Here is a 19059-nt window from a genome sequence, read left to right as displayed (position 1 = left end):
AACAGTGTCTATCTAATTTCATATTCTATGCAGATAATTAAATCAATTGTTGATCCCTTGCTTAAAATGCATTTGATTTCTTTTTGTAGACTGACTAGTCTAATGGTTTAAGTAATTCACTTACTTAGCCTTGTGTGGCTACAACATTAAAGTTAAAAATCTTTTGTAGGACCTGAAAACATGAACTCCTTCAGATTTTCTTAGCTCTTATTTACTTTTTACCTTTTCTTTATTTCCTATAGCACTCCCTGGTACTGTGCTAAGTACTCAGGGGTTTTATTAAGTTTATGTCTCCTTGTGTGCTATTTAATACTTTAGAGTCATATTGTGCTCAGTATTTTTCCAAGTTACAACTAAAAGGGGGCACACAGTAAGTTCCCAAGCTACTTCTAGCTTATAAAGATAATTCTCAATGTGTTAACATCTGATTCTGCTAGGCTTAGCTGTGTTTTGGTTGATAAGCCACTGAGTATTTTCAGGATAATTTATTCATTAATGGCCTGGAGTGGAATCTGGACTACATTATGTGTAGTCTACATTGTGTGTCACAGATCCACCTTCATTCCCTCTCCTTTACCCTTAAGTTTTTCCCTTTTAATTTTTGTATAGGCTCATTTTGAATCCTATATGACCTTATTTAGCCAATCCACATCACTCCTCTCCCTAACTTTCACATCCTTATCTAGACACATACATACTTCCAACCCATGCACATATGTATATAAACATACACTCACTACCCCCACACATACAATCTTATACCGATTCAATCATTTAAGTTTACTTACAATGTTCCTGTTAAACTCATGCTCAGGGTGAGTGGGATGACAGAATAACTCCTGTAACTTCAACTGTCATATAGATATTTGATTTCTGGATGATGTGTATATTAGAGCAGATAATTCTGATTTATTTCATAAAAAGTTGGTGTAGGTTGTTTGATAGAGATATAAAAAATTTTATATTCAATAATTATGTATTGTAGTGATTGACTGTGGACACCCTGGCGTTCCTCCTAATGCAGTCCTGTCTGGTGAGAAGTATACCTTTGGGTCCACTGTTCGCTATTCCTGCACAGGAAAACATACCCTTCTTGGCCAGTCATCAAGGACTTGCCAATTAAATGGCCATTGGAGTGGATCACAACCTCATTGTTCAGGTACCACTTGGAAAATTGGATGATATGTGTTGGAAATTACATTAATAGTATTATTATTATTTGGAATATATACACAAAACAATCTAAAGAGGTACAATAATACATTTCTCTTTTAAAAATCTCATGGGAGAAGCTGTAACATTTTTACATTTATCGGAATTCTTCTTAAGGTAATATGAATTTAGAACACAAATTAATACTGATTTTGTAAATGATAAATTACAGGTATATGTTTTGAACTGTGTTGTATCAAATGTAAGTGGTGTTAGGATGCTACTCTCTGTGAAGTGCTTTTTTTATTCATTAAAATAGCTAACCATTCAAGCTTAAGTAGCTCTTCCATTTTAGCAGATATAAAATGTTTCCCTATAAAGCAATGTTATATCAGTAGTTTCCTGTTAGAATTCAGTTCTTTGTAGATGAACTTTGTAAGCAATCAGTTACTTAATAGCATAATTTTAAAATAAAGCCCTAAATGTTTTAAATTAAACTAAGCCAATAATTTTTATGAAAAACATTTATTTTCCTAATTTTATTATTAATAGACAACATATAACTCCTGAGTGTCTATGATCCCAATAGAGTTTTCTTAGAATAAGTAAATATTCAGTCTACTTTTAATTAATAATTTGTTCACAGAGTGAGTATTTGAAAAATCTTTTTTGAGCTGTTTAAGTTACTGTTTTTCTTCAGAAATTGTATTTCAGTTTTAGAGCTGTGATTTCTCCCTACTTGATACTATTTATTCTGTTTTTACCTATCAGCCAGATATTGGTGCTCATTTTTCTGCCTGTTCTTTCTACTTACATATTGTCCATTATCTTTATATTATTTTATCTCTGTGGAGATCATATGATGACTTATTAGGAGTTGTTTTACACTATTTTTCCTTTAGAGGTAAAAGTTGTGAAATACTTACTTAGTTTCAGATTCCCCTTGTAATTGTGGTTAAACCCTATGAAATAACTACCTGGTACTTCAAATTTAATCTATAGATTTTTAAAACTATCATAGTTAATTTACTCACTCAGCTAACTGATAATACATATAACACACATCTCTCTCTGTGTCTCTGTCTCTGTCTCTGTCTCTCTCTCTCTCTCTCTCCCTCTCTCCCTCCCTCTCTCTCTTTCTGTCATACACACACACACAGGATTGATTGGGAAACTACTACTTAGTTGTAAAAATAATGTGTACACATATATTTAAAAGTGAAATAGTGACCTTAAATATTTATGTTATTATTAATATTTCATCACATGAAGATGAGGAAATATTAAGAAGGATTCCAAATACACAGGGCGTGTCAAAATAGGCATCTAGATAGACAGAAAGCACTGTCAATGCTTATGTATTCAACTTTCTCTCTGTCTCTCTTTCTGTGTCTCTCTGTTTTTCTCTCTCTCTCTCTCTCTCTCTCTGTCTCAAAAGTATACTAATACTGTGGCAACTTTAATTAAAATTAATTAAGAAATGATAAAGAGACAGTAAACCCTAAACACTATAATCAAAAGAGAAACACTTTGGCATGAGCAAAAAATCCGTATTAAGAACTTAAGTCAGAGTTTCTAGTCTTTGTTTACAATTTATTTTTATATCTTCATGTATGAGAAGTATGCAGCTTATTCATTTTTGGTCAGTGGTCATTGATAGAGAAGATTAGGGGGTGAAAGTTTAGAAATACTATATTTTAACATTTATATTTTCCAGTATATCACAGTTCTATTTTAACAGAAACTGATTTCAATTCAGAGAAAGAAAGATGAAAATTGCCAAGTCCATGTTTTAAATTTTAATTGTATAAATCCATTCTCATTTGAGCCCAAAGAACTGTCAATTATAAATTTTCCATTACGTTGGTTAAGAACTAGATTCTGGAAATACTAATGAAATATCTTCAACTTATTGAACGTCTCCAAATATCACTGATATGGAAAATAACACCATACTCTGCAACTATTTTCTTTTTCCTTTAGGCTTTTTCTTATGACTGGAGTCAGATAGGAAATATGAATTACGATTTTACCCAGTCAACTTAGCATATTAAAACACAACATGCACAAAAACAAATTCCTATAAGAATGTTGGACTAAATCATAACTTAATAAATATTCATTGAAATAAGTTAACTTGAACTGTACTGAATTGCAGGTGATGCTACTGGTACATGTGGGGATCCAGGTACTCCTGGTCATGGTTCTAGACAGGAAAGCAATTTCAGAACCAAAAGTTCTGTACGTTTTGCCTGTGATATTGGTTATATCCTTCATGGCTCAGAAGAAAGAACATGTTTACCCAATGGCAGTTGGACTGGAAAGCAGCCAGAATGCAAAGGTAATCTCAAGTAGAAACTGATAACATTGATGATGCTGGAATTTAATGTGTATCAAATTCAACTCGTGAAATTACTCCTACCAGTTCTTGTCCTCAACCATGGAATAAAAGCAGTATCATTCCAGTTTTACCAACACTGTCCTATAAGAGAAATATGATAGATAACAATTATTAAGTTATTAAAATTATCTCTCATGGATCATTTATATACATTGTTCACATCACAGTAGATATCAGGATTGGAAAAGTTAAAAAGATTTTTTTTCCCTTTATCACAGTGCTCTGTATTGTTGATACCACTAGGAAAAAATTAGGTTGTTCTCACATCAACATTACCTCATGATCTGTTTTAGTTTTCAGGTTTGTAGAAATGGAAAAATATAAACAGATGTCTAAGTATAAATGATATTTTTATTTATAGGTATTGCTCATAACTAGAATTCTTAATATTTGGGGTGTTTAAGTAAAATTGTTAATTGTTCTGACTGATTCAGAGTAAACATAATTTTTACAAGACTGCCTAGAAAAGGAAATGTTGCTGGAAAATTACCCTTATAATTTAAATTGTTCTTTTTGAGATTATTTTAGTGCAAAAACTAAACTTGCAAAGGTATGTATGAAATTTACTTGATGTTATACCAAATGTATGGGTTTTATAAATAGAAAACAATTCCCAATAAAACCTTCTTGACAGTTTTTTGATTGACTGTATTTTCAGAAACTTGTATTATGTTTAAAATTAGTATCCATATTCTAGGAAAGATAGTTATCTTTTTTATAACTGGACTAAATTAATAATCTTAAGAGAGAATTGCAGCTCAGTTTCTATTATAGGGAAAGGGTGGGAACAAAGTTGTGGAGCAAAAGACACTAAGCACACTGTCTTCACTTTATTTCTCAAACTTACTTTCCAAAGGCAAAGTCTTTATAGTGATGTCGTACATTATGGGGGTGATATCTAAGCCAGCTCTTTGCTCAGCTGAACTGCAAAATATTTTTAGACGAAATGCAACCTGGTGCTGACCTTGTTTTGTTAATGTACACATTACAGATAAAATAGACCTAGGAGTTATAGCAAATAAAACAGAATTAATATTTTCCCCATAAAATGGAGTTCATACAAATCACTTAGAAAAACAGATTCTAGCAGATGACTGGAAAGAGGAAATGAACAGAAAATACAGAAGAGCAAAAAAAAATTGCAAACTATAGAAGAAATTCTACATAACTACTAATCAGAATATTACAATTAAACATCAAACCATCATTTTTCACCTGCTTTAATATGAAATTGTAGTGTATGTGCAGCAAAACTAGAACTTTAAAACATTTCTAGAGGTTTTTTAAAATTATATTTTAGATTAAGTTGATAAAAATGCATATATATTCTTAGCTTTGATTTATTAACTCCACTTTTGAGGAATTTTTTTTTCCTAAAGAAAATAAAAATATTGGGGCTTCCCTGGTGGCGCAGTGGTTGAGAGTCTGCCTGCCGATGCAGGGGACACGGGTTCGTGCCCCGGTCCGGGAAGATCCCACATGCCACAGAGCGGCTGGGCCCGTGAGCCATGGCCGCTGGGCCTGTGCGTCCAGGGCCTGTGTGTCCGGAGCCTGTGCTCCGCAACGGGAGAGACCACAACAGTGAGAGGCCCGCATACCAAAAAAAAATGATGGGACATGGTATTGGAGAGGATGTGTGAAAATAAGCAAACTTTCACACTGTTGATACAAGTGTGTATTTTTCTAATATCTTGGGTAACACTATATATACTTAAAAATATTTTTCAGAATTAAAATTTTCCAGAAATTCCACTTTCAGAAACTTATCATAAAAATAGGATCAATGTACATAGTTGTATATATAAGCTAGAGTACATTATAACCAAAAATGATAGAGAAACTAAACTAAACTAAATTTCATGTTTATCAGCAGGAGATTAGTTAGGTAGATTATGAATACACACATAATGGAAAACTCTCCAGGGTACTAACCTTTATGAAAGAAAGATGCCCTAATTGTAATGTGCAAGATGTATAAGTTTTCTGTCTACACACACATACACACAAACATACAGCACCACTACCAATGATCGACAAAATTAAATATTTAAGATGCAGCAAGAGATATATGTGGTACTTTCTGAAATTATAAGTACACTTCATATTCGTATAGATAGCAAATTCTGTAAAGTATTAAGATGCCTTCTTATACTACAACAAAATTAGGTACTGCATTTGACATAGGCTTGCTTTTAATATATTTAAAAAATTCACTGATGCCATTGATGGCAAATAGTTAAACATAATACAGAATAATCATATAAGGCATTTGTGTTTGTGACTCCTATTTAGGATACATTGAAAACTTAATGAAAATCATTCCTAGAATTTTAGTGACTTTGTTTTTACTCAGTTAATTTTTTGTACACTTTCGCCCAGAAATAGAGATTATAAAGTTTTAGTGCAAATCAGTTATATACTTATATAAATAAAAACATACATGATGCTTATAATATTTAAGCATGTTTTATATCTGTTTTATTACAAGTATAATTATAGTAAATCAGTGTATATTTTATATCTGTTTTCTTACAAGTATAATTATAGTAAATCTTTGTTTCTTCTCGTTACATATCTTCCAATTTTACATGAGCTGCTTTTTAGGCAGAGACTCTTAAAATTCTTCTTTGAAAGACTTTGTGTTACCCCAAAGCAATACTCTCAAGTAATTACTGTGCAAAGTTTTACCAAAATGACTCACAAAATTCTTTAAAAAGTAGCTTTTATATGATTTGTATCCCAGTAATTAAACTAATAAGATATAAATTCATCTTGAATTTCAACTCCTTATAAAAGAGAATTCAATGCTTATTTTAGAGGATTTTATTGCTCCTTTGGATAATCTGAAACAATCATTTAGTCCTTAACTTTTTGTGAGAGGATTCCTAAATGCACTATTTTTATATATACTCTTAACCATTTTGTTTTATAGCTGTACAGTGTGGTAACCCAGGGACAACAGCCAATGGAAAAGTCTTTCGGATTGATGGCACAACATTTTCTAGTTCAGTCATTTATTCCTGCGTGGAGGGATATATCCTTTCTGGACCTTCAGTTAGGCAGTGCACAGCCAATGGAACGTGGTCTGGAACTTTGCCTAACTGTACAAGTAAGTTTCTTCTCAGTATTTTGAAGTATCACTAGGTATGTGAAAAATAGTTATATAAACATGTATGTGTGTGTTTTGTAATTAATCAAACCAGGCAAGGTTTTGAATATTTGTATTGTCCTTCACATTAAAAGGTGATGATAGTGTTACGGTTCAAGTGTACACTAGTGAGTTTAAGAATCAGTTGGCTTCCAAGGTATCACATTGGCAGAGAAAAGAGGGATCACAGAATATCAGTGCTATTAAATGTAATTTTACAGTATGTTAAAAACAGAGATGAATTATCAGCTATAATCAAGACTAAAAATACAAGGAATGTACTTTCGTTTTGCCAATCTAGCACATATTAATTGTTGATTTGGTTTTTGAAAAAGCAGACTGATTATTTTTAGGTTCGTGCACTATTGTCGGAAGTCCTGATGGCTGATTTGCCCTCTTGAGATGTTAAAAAATGTGGCATTTCAGAGATTCAGCATCATAATGAAATTACCCACTTGTTGGATTTTTTTAATGTATTTAAAATTCCTATATATAAATTAATGCCTATATATGGAAAAATAGAATTTATTTAACTAACAATAATCTATCCATTGGAAAATCACTGCTGCTTATATTAAGAAGAACTGCAGTAGCATCATGTAAATCATGAAATTTTTGAAAGAAGAGCTATTTTAGGATGTGTTCAGAGACTCATTCAAGGAGTCATGAGACGTTGCTAAAGCCCTTGAGTGAAATAGGCTCTGAGGAGACTAATGGAAGTTTCTTGTGTGTTGAAATTTGAACAGATTATACTTTTGCTGTAGAGGCCCTCATTAAAAGTCGTTTGTGAATATTAACATAAATGGGCGTAAGTAAAATTTGTAAATGAGAAGCATGTTGCTTCCAGGATCCAAAAAGATGCTGGGCTTATTTTAATGTTGTGATGTGGAGAAGGTCAATAGTTCTTGACAGTGTCAGTGGTAGAGCAGCCCTTTGCTGACCTAGTAATTCCCAGAAATTTACTAAGGAGGCAGGCCTTGTACCATGTTTGGGCGAATGATGCATCCCCCACCTTTTTCTTTAGCTCTTTTGTGAGTATTTGTATTTCCTGAATAAATAGCTGAAATAATCTATTCAGAGGAGGATGCTGTCAAACTAATGCCATGTCATATCTGTGATTCTTGAGAAAGTTAGTTGTAGTTAATATCTTACCTGAAAACTGTTGAGATACTTCGTGTATATTGTGTCTCTTCAAAGGTAAAGGCACACTATGGCTGGAAGTTTGTTGAAATAAGCACTGAATAGAACATATCAGCCAAATGTGCAATAGCAAAATATTTCTCAGTTGTTAATTTGAATCAGTAACAAGTTATATTCCTGGCCTTGTGTCAGCACCAGATACTGTTACATCTAATCTTTGCGAGTAGTTTTTTACTTCACCTTGGGCAGTTTTCTCATGGCTTAATCAGTATTCTGCCAAATAACTCAAGGAGTTTTCTCCTTACGTCTCCAGAGATCTGTGTGTGTGTCCTCTCTTGTATTCTGTCTCACTAAGTCTGTCCACTTTGTTGTCTCCTGTCCAATCCATCTTTTCAACTCAGGGAGTCTGCCGGGCTCTGCATGGGGTCCTTCTCCCTGTGCCACAGCCTGGAAACTCTCTTTGGGCAGTAAGACGAGGCAGTCATAGCAATCACCTCATTTGTTTCCTGTCACTCAAGGATCACTGTGCTTTGCTGCCTGATGAAACTTGACTTTTTTTGAGGGGGGTGGGATTGGGAAGTTGTTTCAAATGGAGAGTAAATTCTTCCTTGTTTCTCCATCTTGAAGGAAAGAAGTCCTCCTACTTACTTTGAAAATGTCTCATTTTTTAAAATACTGAACATTCTAACAATTAAGAAATATGCTTTACTGTTTTCATAGTACACCACCCCAATCTGAGCCTTTAAAACTCTTACCTAGTACCCTTTAAGTATTAGCTCAAACGGCACATTTGGCAAAAGCCTTCTTAGGGCACTTCTTCCTCATATCCACTTTGGCTAAAACTGATCTCTCTACATTGTATAACTCTTTTATGGCAGTTCCTTACATCACTAAACTATAAACTTAATAGGGCATTAGTACCTGGGGCTGTTTATATCATTGACCCTCTAGCACCTGATACATAAATTGACCAAGTAAATAGTTGTTGACTGACTCAAATATCTCATATGAATTTAATTTAGCTATTAGTGCGCATGACTTACCATTCCACTCCATTTTAAAATACTTGCAGAGAGGGCTTGTAATTTATAGATAACATAGCACACAGTTTCTGGTATATAGTATGTTTTCAATATATAGTTATGAAAAAGAAGGAAATAATGAATATATTCAGAATAAAGGAAATATACTGAGTAACATTTTTTTTCACATTGAATAACAATTTTTTTTATTCATGGATAAATACCTAAGTCTTTTATTTAAAGTATTTTCCAACTTTAGTAAAGAAAAACACATACTAGTTCTTAAGATTGAAAATTAGATTAAATTTTTTACTGAATTGGTTTTCCTTAGGAATTTTTAAACAGGTTAAAAAACACTCAATTCAACATAGACCGGGAGCAAATAACGTATCAAAATTTAAAGTTTCTTTTTTATGTCAGTTCTTCAAGGAGAAATATTGTGTTGAGTAAGGTATTTCAAGCATTAGCTTTTAAATGATGAATTGCTATTAAACTAGAAACTGAGAATTTTAACAGTTGATTTACTTCACAGCAAACACCTCAGTAGCAACCCAAACCAAAAGCAAAAATAAAAATATCCTTCAAAAAGAAACACAGAGAGAGGTTTCAGTGGAAATTAAAACAGATTAAACTCCTGTAATTAAAGAATCTAACATACTGAAAATTTTATATGTGGTGATCTGTTGTTGATTAGAACAAGTGTTTCAGAGTCCTTCTCATTAATTTGCAGTGGAAGTTAATTTCAATATATGATTGATAGAATCATGTAATTTTGGAGCTGGAAGAGATTGTATTGTAGTCTTATATGCATAGGTCAGGAAATTGAGGCACCAAATCATTTAACTGATTTACTGAATACTGACAGAGCTCACCACTAAACAGTTATTTCTGCCACATAAATAGATGAAATTTCCCATTAAATTAATTTTTTCATTTTTTATATATACCAGAAACATTAAATTCACATAAAGCATATGTTTAATAAATTTTGATTTAATGTAATTGCCTTTTGTAGGCATTATTTTTCTAGTATCTGTATGCAAGGACATGAACATGAATTTAAAATGAATTAAATTAAGTATGAAAAAATTTAAAGTATTGAACTAAATTTCTAAACCAAATTCCTGATTCCAATTTTTGGAAAACCCACCTAAAGAAAACAAAACCTTCCTTTTTTTCTTTTCATTCAAAGTGTTACTATTTCTATTCATAATAAATAAATTTGTCATTGCTTACCATTTGTTAGGATTTATGTTAAGTGCTTTACACAAGTTCTCTCACTTAATCCTCAGAACAGATCTATAAAGTATATACTATTATCCTTTCTATTTCACATTTGAAGAAATGGTATCTTACAGAGAAAATATAACTTTCTTTCCTGTGCTAACACAGCTAGTAAATGTGGATTCTAAGATTTAAACTCAAGTCTTTTTAACTCAGGAAGCAATGTTATCAAGTTCACTTCATTTTCTCCTTCTGTATTTTTCCTCCTCCTTGTTTTCTTGCTTTATTTCCTATTTTTTTTTTACCATAGTCAAATATATTTGACATGATATAAATATAGGGCATTGCTTATAAGGCATATGAAAATGTTTTGTTAATTTATAGCCTGTTCCTCTCTTACTTTTCCAATTTGTCTACATTTACCAATTGGAGTTCTGCAAAGTTATGTCATTTTTTAATGAGCTGATCACTTGTAAAATTTGTGTTTGCTCAACAGTACTTTCCACTCAAAATTGCAATTTTCTCTATATAGCTTAGCAATAATTTTTTGGTTATCTCAAGATGAGAGTTCAAACATATAGTACAGGTATGTCAATAATAAATCTAAATCTTGCAGGAGATGAAATATTTTAATATAATGAGTCAAAAGAAAAGAACAGGAGTACTGTTGAATCACATATATTATAATTGAAAATAGGGATCTGATAGATTTAGGACAATATCAGTTGAAAGAGATAAAATCAACAAGATTGATTACATGACACACGTTTCAATATAGGATGATTTGAATAGGAAAGAATTAATAAAAGTCTTAAAATATAGTTGAATAAATCATCTAGTTACAATGGTTGAATGAAAGTAAAATATAAAGAATTGAATTATATTTAGATTTTTTTTCTACATTTTAAAAATAAAATTTTGGTTACTTTAAATGTTTTCCCCCTCCGTAACTGGGCTAGTTATCCTTAGGCAGCTAGTACCTCCTGCATAGTGATAATCAAAGGAGTGATCCAATTTTTAGAATATTATTTTATTTTTAACTTATTATAGTAATATAGTTTATATAAAATACAGTTTAAATGAAATAGAAAGAGAACCGCGGGTATATAATATAATTGGATGACTTATGGATTCAGTTAATAAAAACTCATTTACCTAGAACCTATCATAGAGCCCTTTGCCAGGAACTGGCAAATTTTAGTAAGGTTGGTCTCTGGTCTCTAATATTTCACACGCAGTAAAGTAGCTTTGGCATTTCAAGCAATTTTGCCCTTTGAGAATTTCCTACCAGAGTGATTTGCAAATATACCTTCTATTTGCTTGATTTCCCAGCAGCAAAACAAACACACACACACGCACAAACACACACAGATTTTTTTGTTCTTAAAACACTCCTTTCCAGTCACATGTGTAGATGTGTCACCTGTGATTTTCCTTATCCATTTTCATGATTTTAGAAAACATTTTTGGAATAAACATAATTAAATAATAATGGTAATGCCCCTACTTTTCTTCCTCATATCTAGCCTTATTACAGATATTGGTAAAAGGATAAAATGTTCCTCACATAAATTCTAACTGCTAATATTCTCCAGCTTCAGATTATAGAGGAATTGAGAAATTGTACACTTAATCTTTCTCTAAAAATATGCCTCGAAACCAAGAACTCTTCCCTCTTCTCTATGCCTATCCTTCTGCATCTCCAGACAGGTCCTTATTAAACCCACCACCAGTGCTGGAGTATGTTTCCCCCAAATAACTAATTTTCTCATGGGTGAGTAAAAGAATATATCATGAGATCAAAATCATGCATTCAAATATCGTGAACACTTTGGCAGAGAAATTATAAATGTTAAGAAACATCCACAGAACTTAAACCAAGCTGGAAGGAAAAGATATTTGCTACAATACCAAGAAGCTTGTAACAGTGTCCTGATTTTAAGATTTGGTGAAGTCCCCTTCTGTAATGTTCAGACTGAGAGAGAAGATCTAAAAACTAAGCACAAGTAAATACTCATTAAAAACATATATACATTTTTTATTAACACAGAAACCCTTCAAGATACTAATAGTATGGAAACATTATCTTTCACAAAATCTAACAGGCAGAGCCACCTCTGGTACCTAGGGCACATAGTGTTTGGGAAAAAGATACAATCTGTGCCAGGACAGGGCTTGTCAAGTAAGGATTGGCTGTCAGGTCTAAAGAAAAAGAAGAAAAAATATATATATATATATATCTGTATATGTATATATATATATATATATATATATATGTATATAATTTGTTTCTTGGATATTTTTTTAACCTACCAGGACTTCTGCTTCCAAACTGATCAATGCCCTGCATCCTACAAGTCATTTGGGCCAGGGACAGCATACTTAATCATATCCAGTGATGAATGAAACTACAGCTTTTTGTTCCAAATACCCAACACAGAAATGGCTCTTACCCAGTCTTTTTTTTACCAGCCTGAGAATTCTCATGGATTTTTTTTGTAGAGGATAGGTCAGGGAGCTGGGCTAGTCTTACACAAGAGAAAGCTGGGGGCTATCCCAGAATGAAACTGGGGGAGATGAAGCTAAAAAGTCATCTAAATCTTCTCAAGAAGAGAGAATTATCCTTCAGGGCAGCGGTTCTCAGACAGGGGTGATTTTGCTTCCCAGGGGCGATGTCTGGACATATATTTGGCTGTCACATTGCAGGTGAGTGGGATGAACTGTTGGTATCTAGCAGGTAGAGATCAATGTTAACCCCCCCCCCATGCATAAAGCAGCCAAGAATTATTGGTCCCAAATGTCATAGTGCCAGGGTTAAAGTTGAGAAAACTTACCTTACTGAGATATAAAAAGGAAACTAACTTTTGCGTTGGGAGATTATGTAGAATCAGAAGTGTTACCGGGGAAGTGGCTTGAGCACCTTTCTGGAACTTCATTGTGCTACAGAACTCTGTTCTGGACTTGAAACCCAGCAAAGCACATGTGTAATGATGTCCAAGCAAGCATGTCCATTGCTGCACTGTGTACAGTGGGAAAATGATGGGATAACTCAAATATCAGTCATAGGGGTTTGGTTACATGAATCATATTGCATGTATATCCATGCAAGGGAATATCATGTCATTAAAAACAAGTTAAATGGATCTATATGTATTAACACGCAAAAATGTTCATTAGGTATTGAGTACAAAATGAATTCTGTTGTAAAAGTGTGGGTAATGTGATCATATTTTTTTAAAAAATGCATATTTATAATGTTCATTTAAGAAGTTAAAAGAGAAAGTAGTTTTGAGGTGGCATAGATTGACTAGAATTAGTACAATTATGTTTTATATTTAGCATAGAGGTTATATACTTAGATTTATCATAAATGATGCCAAATAAGCATCAATTACATGATAGAAGCTAATTAGAAAAGCTCACACAAAACCAAACTCAAACCTTTCAAACAATTCATGTGTTTTTGAGAATTTGGGTTGTTTAATTATTCCTTACATACTCATTCACTCATTTATTCTTTAAACAACTATTTTACTTAATCTCTTATGATGAGTCATGCCCAAGACTAGGCTCAGAGAATACAGTAGTGTAGAAAAGAGAGAAAATAACTGTCTTCATGGAGTTTATTGGGTTGTTGGGTGTGTGGATGCATGCGTGTGCGTGCGCTTTTGCTGTGTGCATGCACTCTTGCTGTGTGCGTGCACTCTTGCTGTGTGCATAAGGGATTTGGTGACCTTAGAAAAGATTCTCTTGCATTAAACCACAGCACCCTGTTGTTAGGCACTAATGTCTCTGAATTTTAGGGGAAAGCCCTAAAGAGCTACTATTCTAAGGTTTTGCCTAAAAAAACCCGAAAGCCTCTTTTTGTTGCTGAAAACAAGCTGGTGGTGACTGAATTGACTTGTGGAGCAGGTGCTGTTTACAAAGATTGTTGCTATTGGAAACTTCCTCTTTGACCTTCGCTTCATTATGAAACCACCAGAACAAATCCTTCTGAAGCTGTTGTTATCAGGCATTTCATTCATGATGCTGCCAAGATATGCAGAACTCTTCCTCAGGCTTCTCTAAAATAAACCCTCTGTCTTCTTTCGGTGGCTACATCTCACTCAGCTCATGTGCCTTACGACTGGGTTAGCTGTTCTTTCTTGCCAGAATTCTAATTCAGTCTGTAAAGCGCTGCCCAGAAAACAATAACTATCTGTTGGTGTTCTCTTTAATTTTCCTTCTTCTTATCTTTGAATCTAGATTAAAAATATAAAATAACAAGTAAAATAAAATGAAGTCTTAAACTCATTTTTATATGATTACACGTTTTAAAACTGCAAAAAGAATTGACATCTTATGGTAAACAAGTAGGATTTGATTTCCTATTCAACTCAGTTGTACAATTTAAAAAATATTTTCCTTGTCAGTAACTAAAAGAATTAAAATCATCCTATATACAAAACTCTTATTAGGAGTCAGATAGAAACACTGAATGAGTGATTTCAGCAAACTCTTCAGGGCTCTGAGGATTAGCAGGCGGAATGTCGTGAATATTATTCTTTAATTTAAATGTCATCATTCATGGTCCTAAATTTCTTAGGCTCAACAGATTAGAATAATATGAAAAAAACCTTGACATTCATAATTTTAATGGTAAATTAATAAATACAATATAATTTAATTGTCATTAAGGTCTTCTATGTCTTAATCTATTTTTAGTCTTTAACCCTAGACTTCCAAAATGGGAACTATTAATTAATTACTGTTAATTCAAAATAAAAATGAGACAGTATAACTTAGATTTACCTGGTAAAATTATTTGTCCTTTTATGAAAAAAAAATTCAAAAGGCAAAACAAATACTAAAAGGCAGGTATGCCACATGTTTTTTGTCTCCAGAAAAGGAAAAGTGATGTGACCTTTTGTGTTTTCCTTTTTCTCTTAGCCACCAGAAAGCGTTTAGCCAAGCATGCTTAAATCATGTTTCTCAAAACAGCAAGTGCTTTTGTGGCTTATATATGATCTCTGTTATGCTTTGTTCTTAAATGCCATATTTAGACTTAATTCTGTTTCCTATGCTGTCATCAGTCTTTTTGAAAGTTTTTGTGTGGCATCATTTTATAAACGAGAATATTATATATGTAATTTGAGACAGCTTTATGGACCAGCATGATTGTTAGAATCTCGTGCTCAAAAGCCTCCTGTGGTTGGTGTTTAATGCTCTGTTCACTGTCTCAAAATTTTTAATGATTTAATCTTTGAATTTGTGTTTTATAATTAAAGCCCACTGGGACAATGGAGCATGTGCCGAAGGTTTGGAGAGTCTGCTCTTGTACAATTTGCCTCCCTGCTTCCCTGTCTTTCTAGGATGGGTTATAGGCCTTTAGCTCCCTACCACCTGCTGCCCCTGGCCCTGCCTGGCCTTCCCACTCCCACCCCTGCTCTGGGCCACTGATGCCTTCTGCCCAGCCGGTCCATCATGTCATTAGCAGAAGGAGGCTCACACTGCACCTCTGTTCTTCACCCCTTTGTGGGGTCTGGGTGCAAGCGTGGGTGGAGCTGCTTGGATTTGGCTCTACTCATGGAGTCTTGGGGCAGAGGCAGGGCAGCAGCTAACCCTTTCCTAGACTGGCGATACAAGGCAGATTTGGCAAGCACTTGACAGAGGCCTCTTACTCACCCCTAATCCAGGAAGCAAACACATTCCAGAGTGGAGGTCGCAATTTCTTGAGGATTTTTCTGTCACTTGGGATGGCAATGAGATGATGGAAATGGGAAGTTGATTTCTCTATCCCTAGCTCTGGCATTTTCATTTTTCACTAGGCCCACAAATTATATATCTTGCCCAGTATGTGATAAATTCACATTTTATAGTTTATTCATTCTTTCATTTATTCAATAAAATTATTATTTTTGCACCTAGCATTATGTTAGTTAAAAACTATGATAATATCCAGTTGAGTGGCACTGTGCAGAAAATATACTCTCAGTCCAGCAAGCCTGATAAATTAGAGATTTCAGTAACCATATATAGGAGTATAAATTTCAAATGTTATGTTAGAAATCTCGATCCTATAGGAGAGCTTCTCCATGATTATTTAATTCAGGTTAGAAGAGGTTACCACATCAGAGTTTTTTACAACATAATAGCATACTAACCTGGCCTTTTCGAGTCTAAATGACAGTTTCTGAGCCATGTGTATAGAATCTGTAATAAGTAACTGATCATAATCAGGAATTGCCAGTATGTGGTTTAAATATGCTTATGTTTTATCATTAAAAATGAGCATGATAACTAATTTTCCCTACTTTTATATTAAGTATGGCATATGCTTACTATTTCTTTCCATTAAATACATGCCACATTAACTATCTGCTCTTCCAATCCAATATTGATAGTAATCAGTTGTGGAGACCCAGGTATACCAGCCAGTGGACTGAGATATGGAGATGATTACGTGGTTGGACAAAATGTTTCCTACATGTGCCAGCCAGGCTATACAATGGAATTGAATGGTTCCAGAATCAGGACTTGTACAACTAATGGCACTTGGAGTGGAGTAATGCCAGCTTGTAGAGGTATGATAATGATTTCTTCAATATTTATAAGTGATAACCACCACATATTTTCTGCATTAATATGCAAATTTAAAGTAAATTTAAATAGTGTTTTTTTGTATTGTTTTGCTTTTTTTTCTGGTACCAAAATTGAGTGCTTTAAACCATATAGATAATAACATATAAGATTTTAAAACATTTTAACAAAAACATTATATCTCATTGTAAGTAATGATAATGAACTGTCATACAACCAAAATAACAAAAATATCATGTTCTGTGCTATGTAATCACCATCATCATTTATATTGATTGATGAATACTTACAAGAGAATATAACCATAATGAACTAGAACTTTAACTTGATTAGCTACCTGGGTCGAGTTATTCATGGATGGGAAGAAAAACTTTCTATAATTTGAAAACAATCAGCGTGAATTGTAGAACTGTACTTTTTCTTAAAAGGTAAACCTGTTTCTTTAAAGAATGCAATCTAGAAGTAATATTTTAGTCAATATAGGTGTAAGTTTACTACTTTATGCTATTTGTTTTTCCATTGAAAATATTTTCATAATTTTTTGTCAATTTTTTTATTATTTGTGAAATACTGTAGATACAATGTCAGATAATTTATACTGTTTTATAGTAATACTGATTGTTAATCATCGAGATTTCTCATTAAGGTACATCTCTAAATGCCTATGAATTGCGAGTTTAATATCTCCCTGACGTAATCTAACACAAAAGAAAAATACCAATGTGTTTCTTTTCTTCTTGATTACACAGTTGCCTAATCAGATCACTATAAATATACAGTGAGTCTGTGAAAATATATGAACAGACATTTTATATTTTATACATTATTAAAATATAAATATAAAATATTTCATACATTATTAATTGATTCTGATAATGACAATGTTATACAACTCCCAAAATTTATTTATATATGTTGCTAGTCATCAAAATAAAATCATTCCTCATTTTTAGATTTTATAATTGGTACCCCTCTTTTTCCCTTCACCTCTGTCACCTTATCTAACTCATCTTTGCTCGAGGACAACTTAATTTTTAAAATGAATGTTTAAAAATTTTATAATGCATTTAGAAGCTATATAATAAGTTTTAGCATATGAATCTAAGTGGTTGATAGAACAAAATTTGGATATTTTAATGAGATACATAATCTGTGTTTTCAAAAATATCACAGAATTACTCCCAAATTCCTTGCTACAATGCTGACACTTTATATAGCCAAACAGCCCAGCACTTCAGTCTTTCTAAATGTCACTGGAAAATAATTTTATATAAAACCAGTAATTTATCAGTTGCAGTATACTGGATAGAAGGTCACCCTCTCTTTGCCTTCCCTTCGATGTCAGAAAGCTTGTTATTTTGTAAGAGAATATCTGACAACCAGTAGCCATTATGTTGCCAAGTAGTCACATCCTGGAAGGACTGATTTCAGGGATGTTTCAGGAATACTACCAGGAGAATAAAACATGCCACACCATATTGTCCTCCAAAAGGTTAAATTAGCACATATGCCTCTTCTAATGATATTTATTTTTTTAACACCAGGATATTTCAACAGCTGTGTCTAATCATTTTTAATGTAATTACAGCTGTTACCTGCCCAACTCCTCCCCAGATTTCTAATGGAAGGTTGGAAGGAACAAATTTCGACTGGGGCTTTAGTATTAGCTACATCTGTTCTCCAGGCTATGAACTATCCTTTCCTGCTGTTTTGACCTGTGTAGGGAATGGTACCTGGAGTGGGGAAGTACCACAGTGCTTACGTAAGTATACTTTCCATACTTAAAATTATGTTTTCACTCTCCTAGAGCTACTTACTGTGATTACAGCTGTTACATAATTTTTTTCAGATTTTGCCAGGACAAATATGAGATTGTTAAGCTCTTTCCCATGCATAATTAAAATTCAATTAAAATCAGCATTTACCAGTGTAGCTATTTTTTATGCAATCCAACCATTATGTTCCTTCTGCTCTAACTTTTAGACTAAACTGCTTTGTTTGCAAAACACACTATACATTTTACACATCTTGTTTTTTTGGGTGATGTCCTCTACTCAGGTTTATGTTCCTTAAAGGCAGAGATTTTTGTTTTTGTTCACTGTTGTACCTCTGGTATATAGTGCAATCCTTGGCAGGTATCAAACTTAGAACGCTATAGTAATTAAGACATTACAGCATTGGTACAGGGATAGAAAGTAAACCAGTGTTAGAGAATAGAGAGCACAGAACCATTTTATTGATACTTGATGTGTTATAGAACAAATCAGTGGGGAAAGAATGGACATTTCAATTAACGCAATAAGGCAATTCGTTTACACACACACACACACACACACACACAATCTTTGTCTCACACCAAATAACAAATCAATGTCAAATCATTAGGGAATTAA

At 33.2% G+C, this 19059-nt stretch overlaps 1 protein-coding gene across 3 annotated transcripts in view; it reads left to right on the top strand.

Moving 5' to 3' along the window:
• The window catches only part of CSMD3 (CUB and Sushi multiple domains 3), a 1076690-nt gene that overhangs the window by 1013786 nt on the left and 43845 nt on the right, over positions 1-19059 (top strand). For all 3 annotated transcript variants that reach the window (XM_060127236.1, XM_060127235.1, XM_060127234.1), the window contains 5 exons: positions 986-1159; positions 3311-3493; positions 6486-6662; positions 16471-16650; positions 18255-18428. In XM_060127236.1, coding sequence (XP_059983219.1) covers positions 986-1159; positions 3311-3493; positions 6486-6662; positions 16471-16650; positions 18255-18428 — 888 coding nt within the window. The remainder of the gene's footprint in view (positions 1-985; positions 1160-3310; positions 3494-6485; positions 6663-16470; positions 16651-18254; positions 18429-19059) is intronic.

This window comes from Lagenorhynchus albirostris, chromosome 17, assembly GCF_949774975.1.
Source record: "Lagenorhynchus albirostris chromosome 17, mLagAlb1.1, whole genome shotgun sequence".
NCBI classification, from domain to species: domain Eukaryota; kingdom Metazoa; phylum Chordata; class Mammalia; order Artiodactyla; family Delphinidae; genus Lagenorhynchus; species Lagenorhynchus albirostris.
Note: the sequence above shows the minus strand (reverse complement) of the source record. Positions and strands in the feature narration are given on the sequence as shown.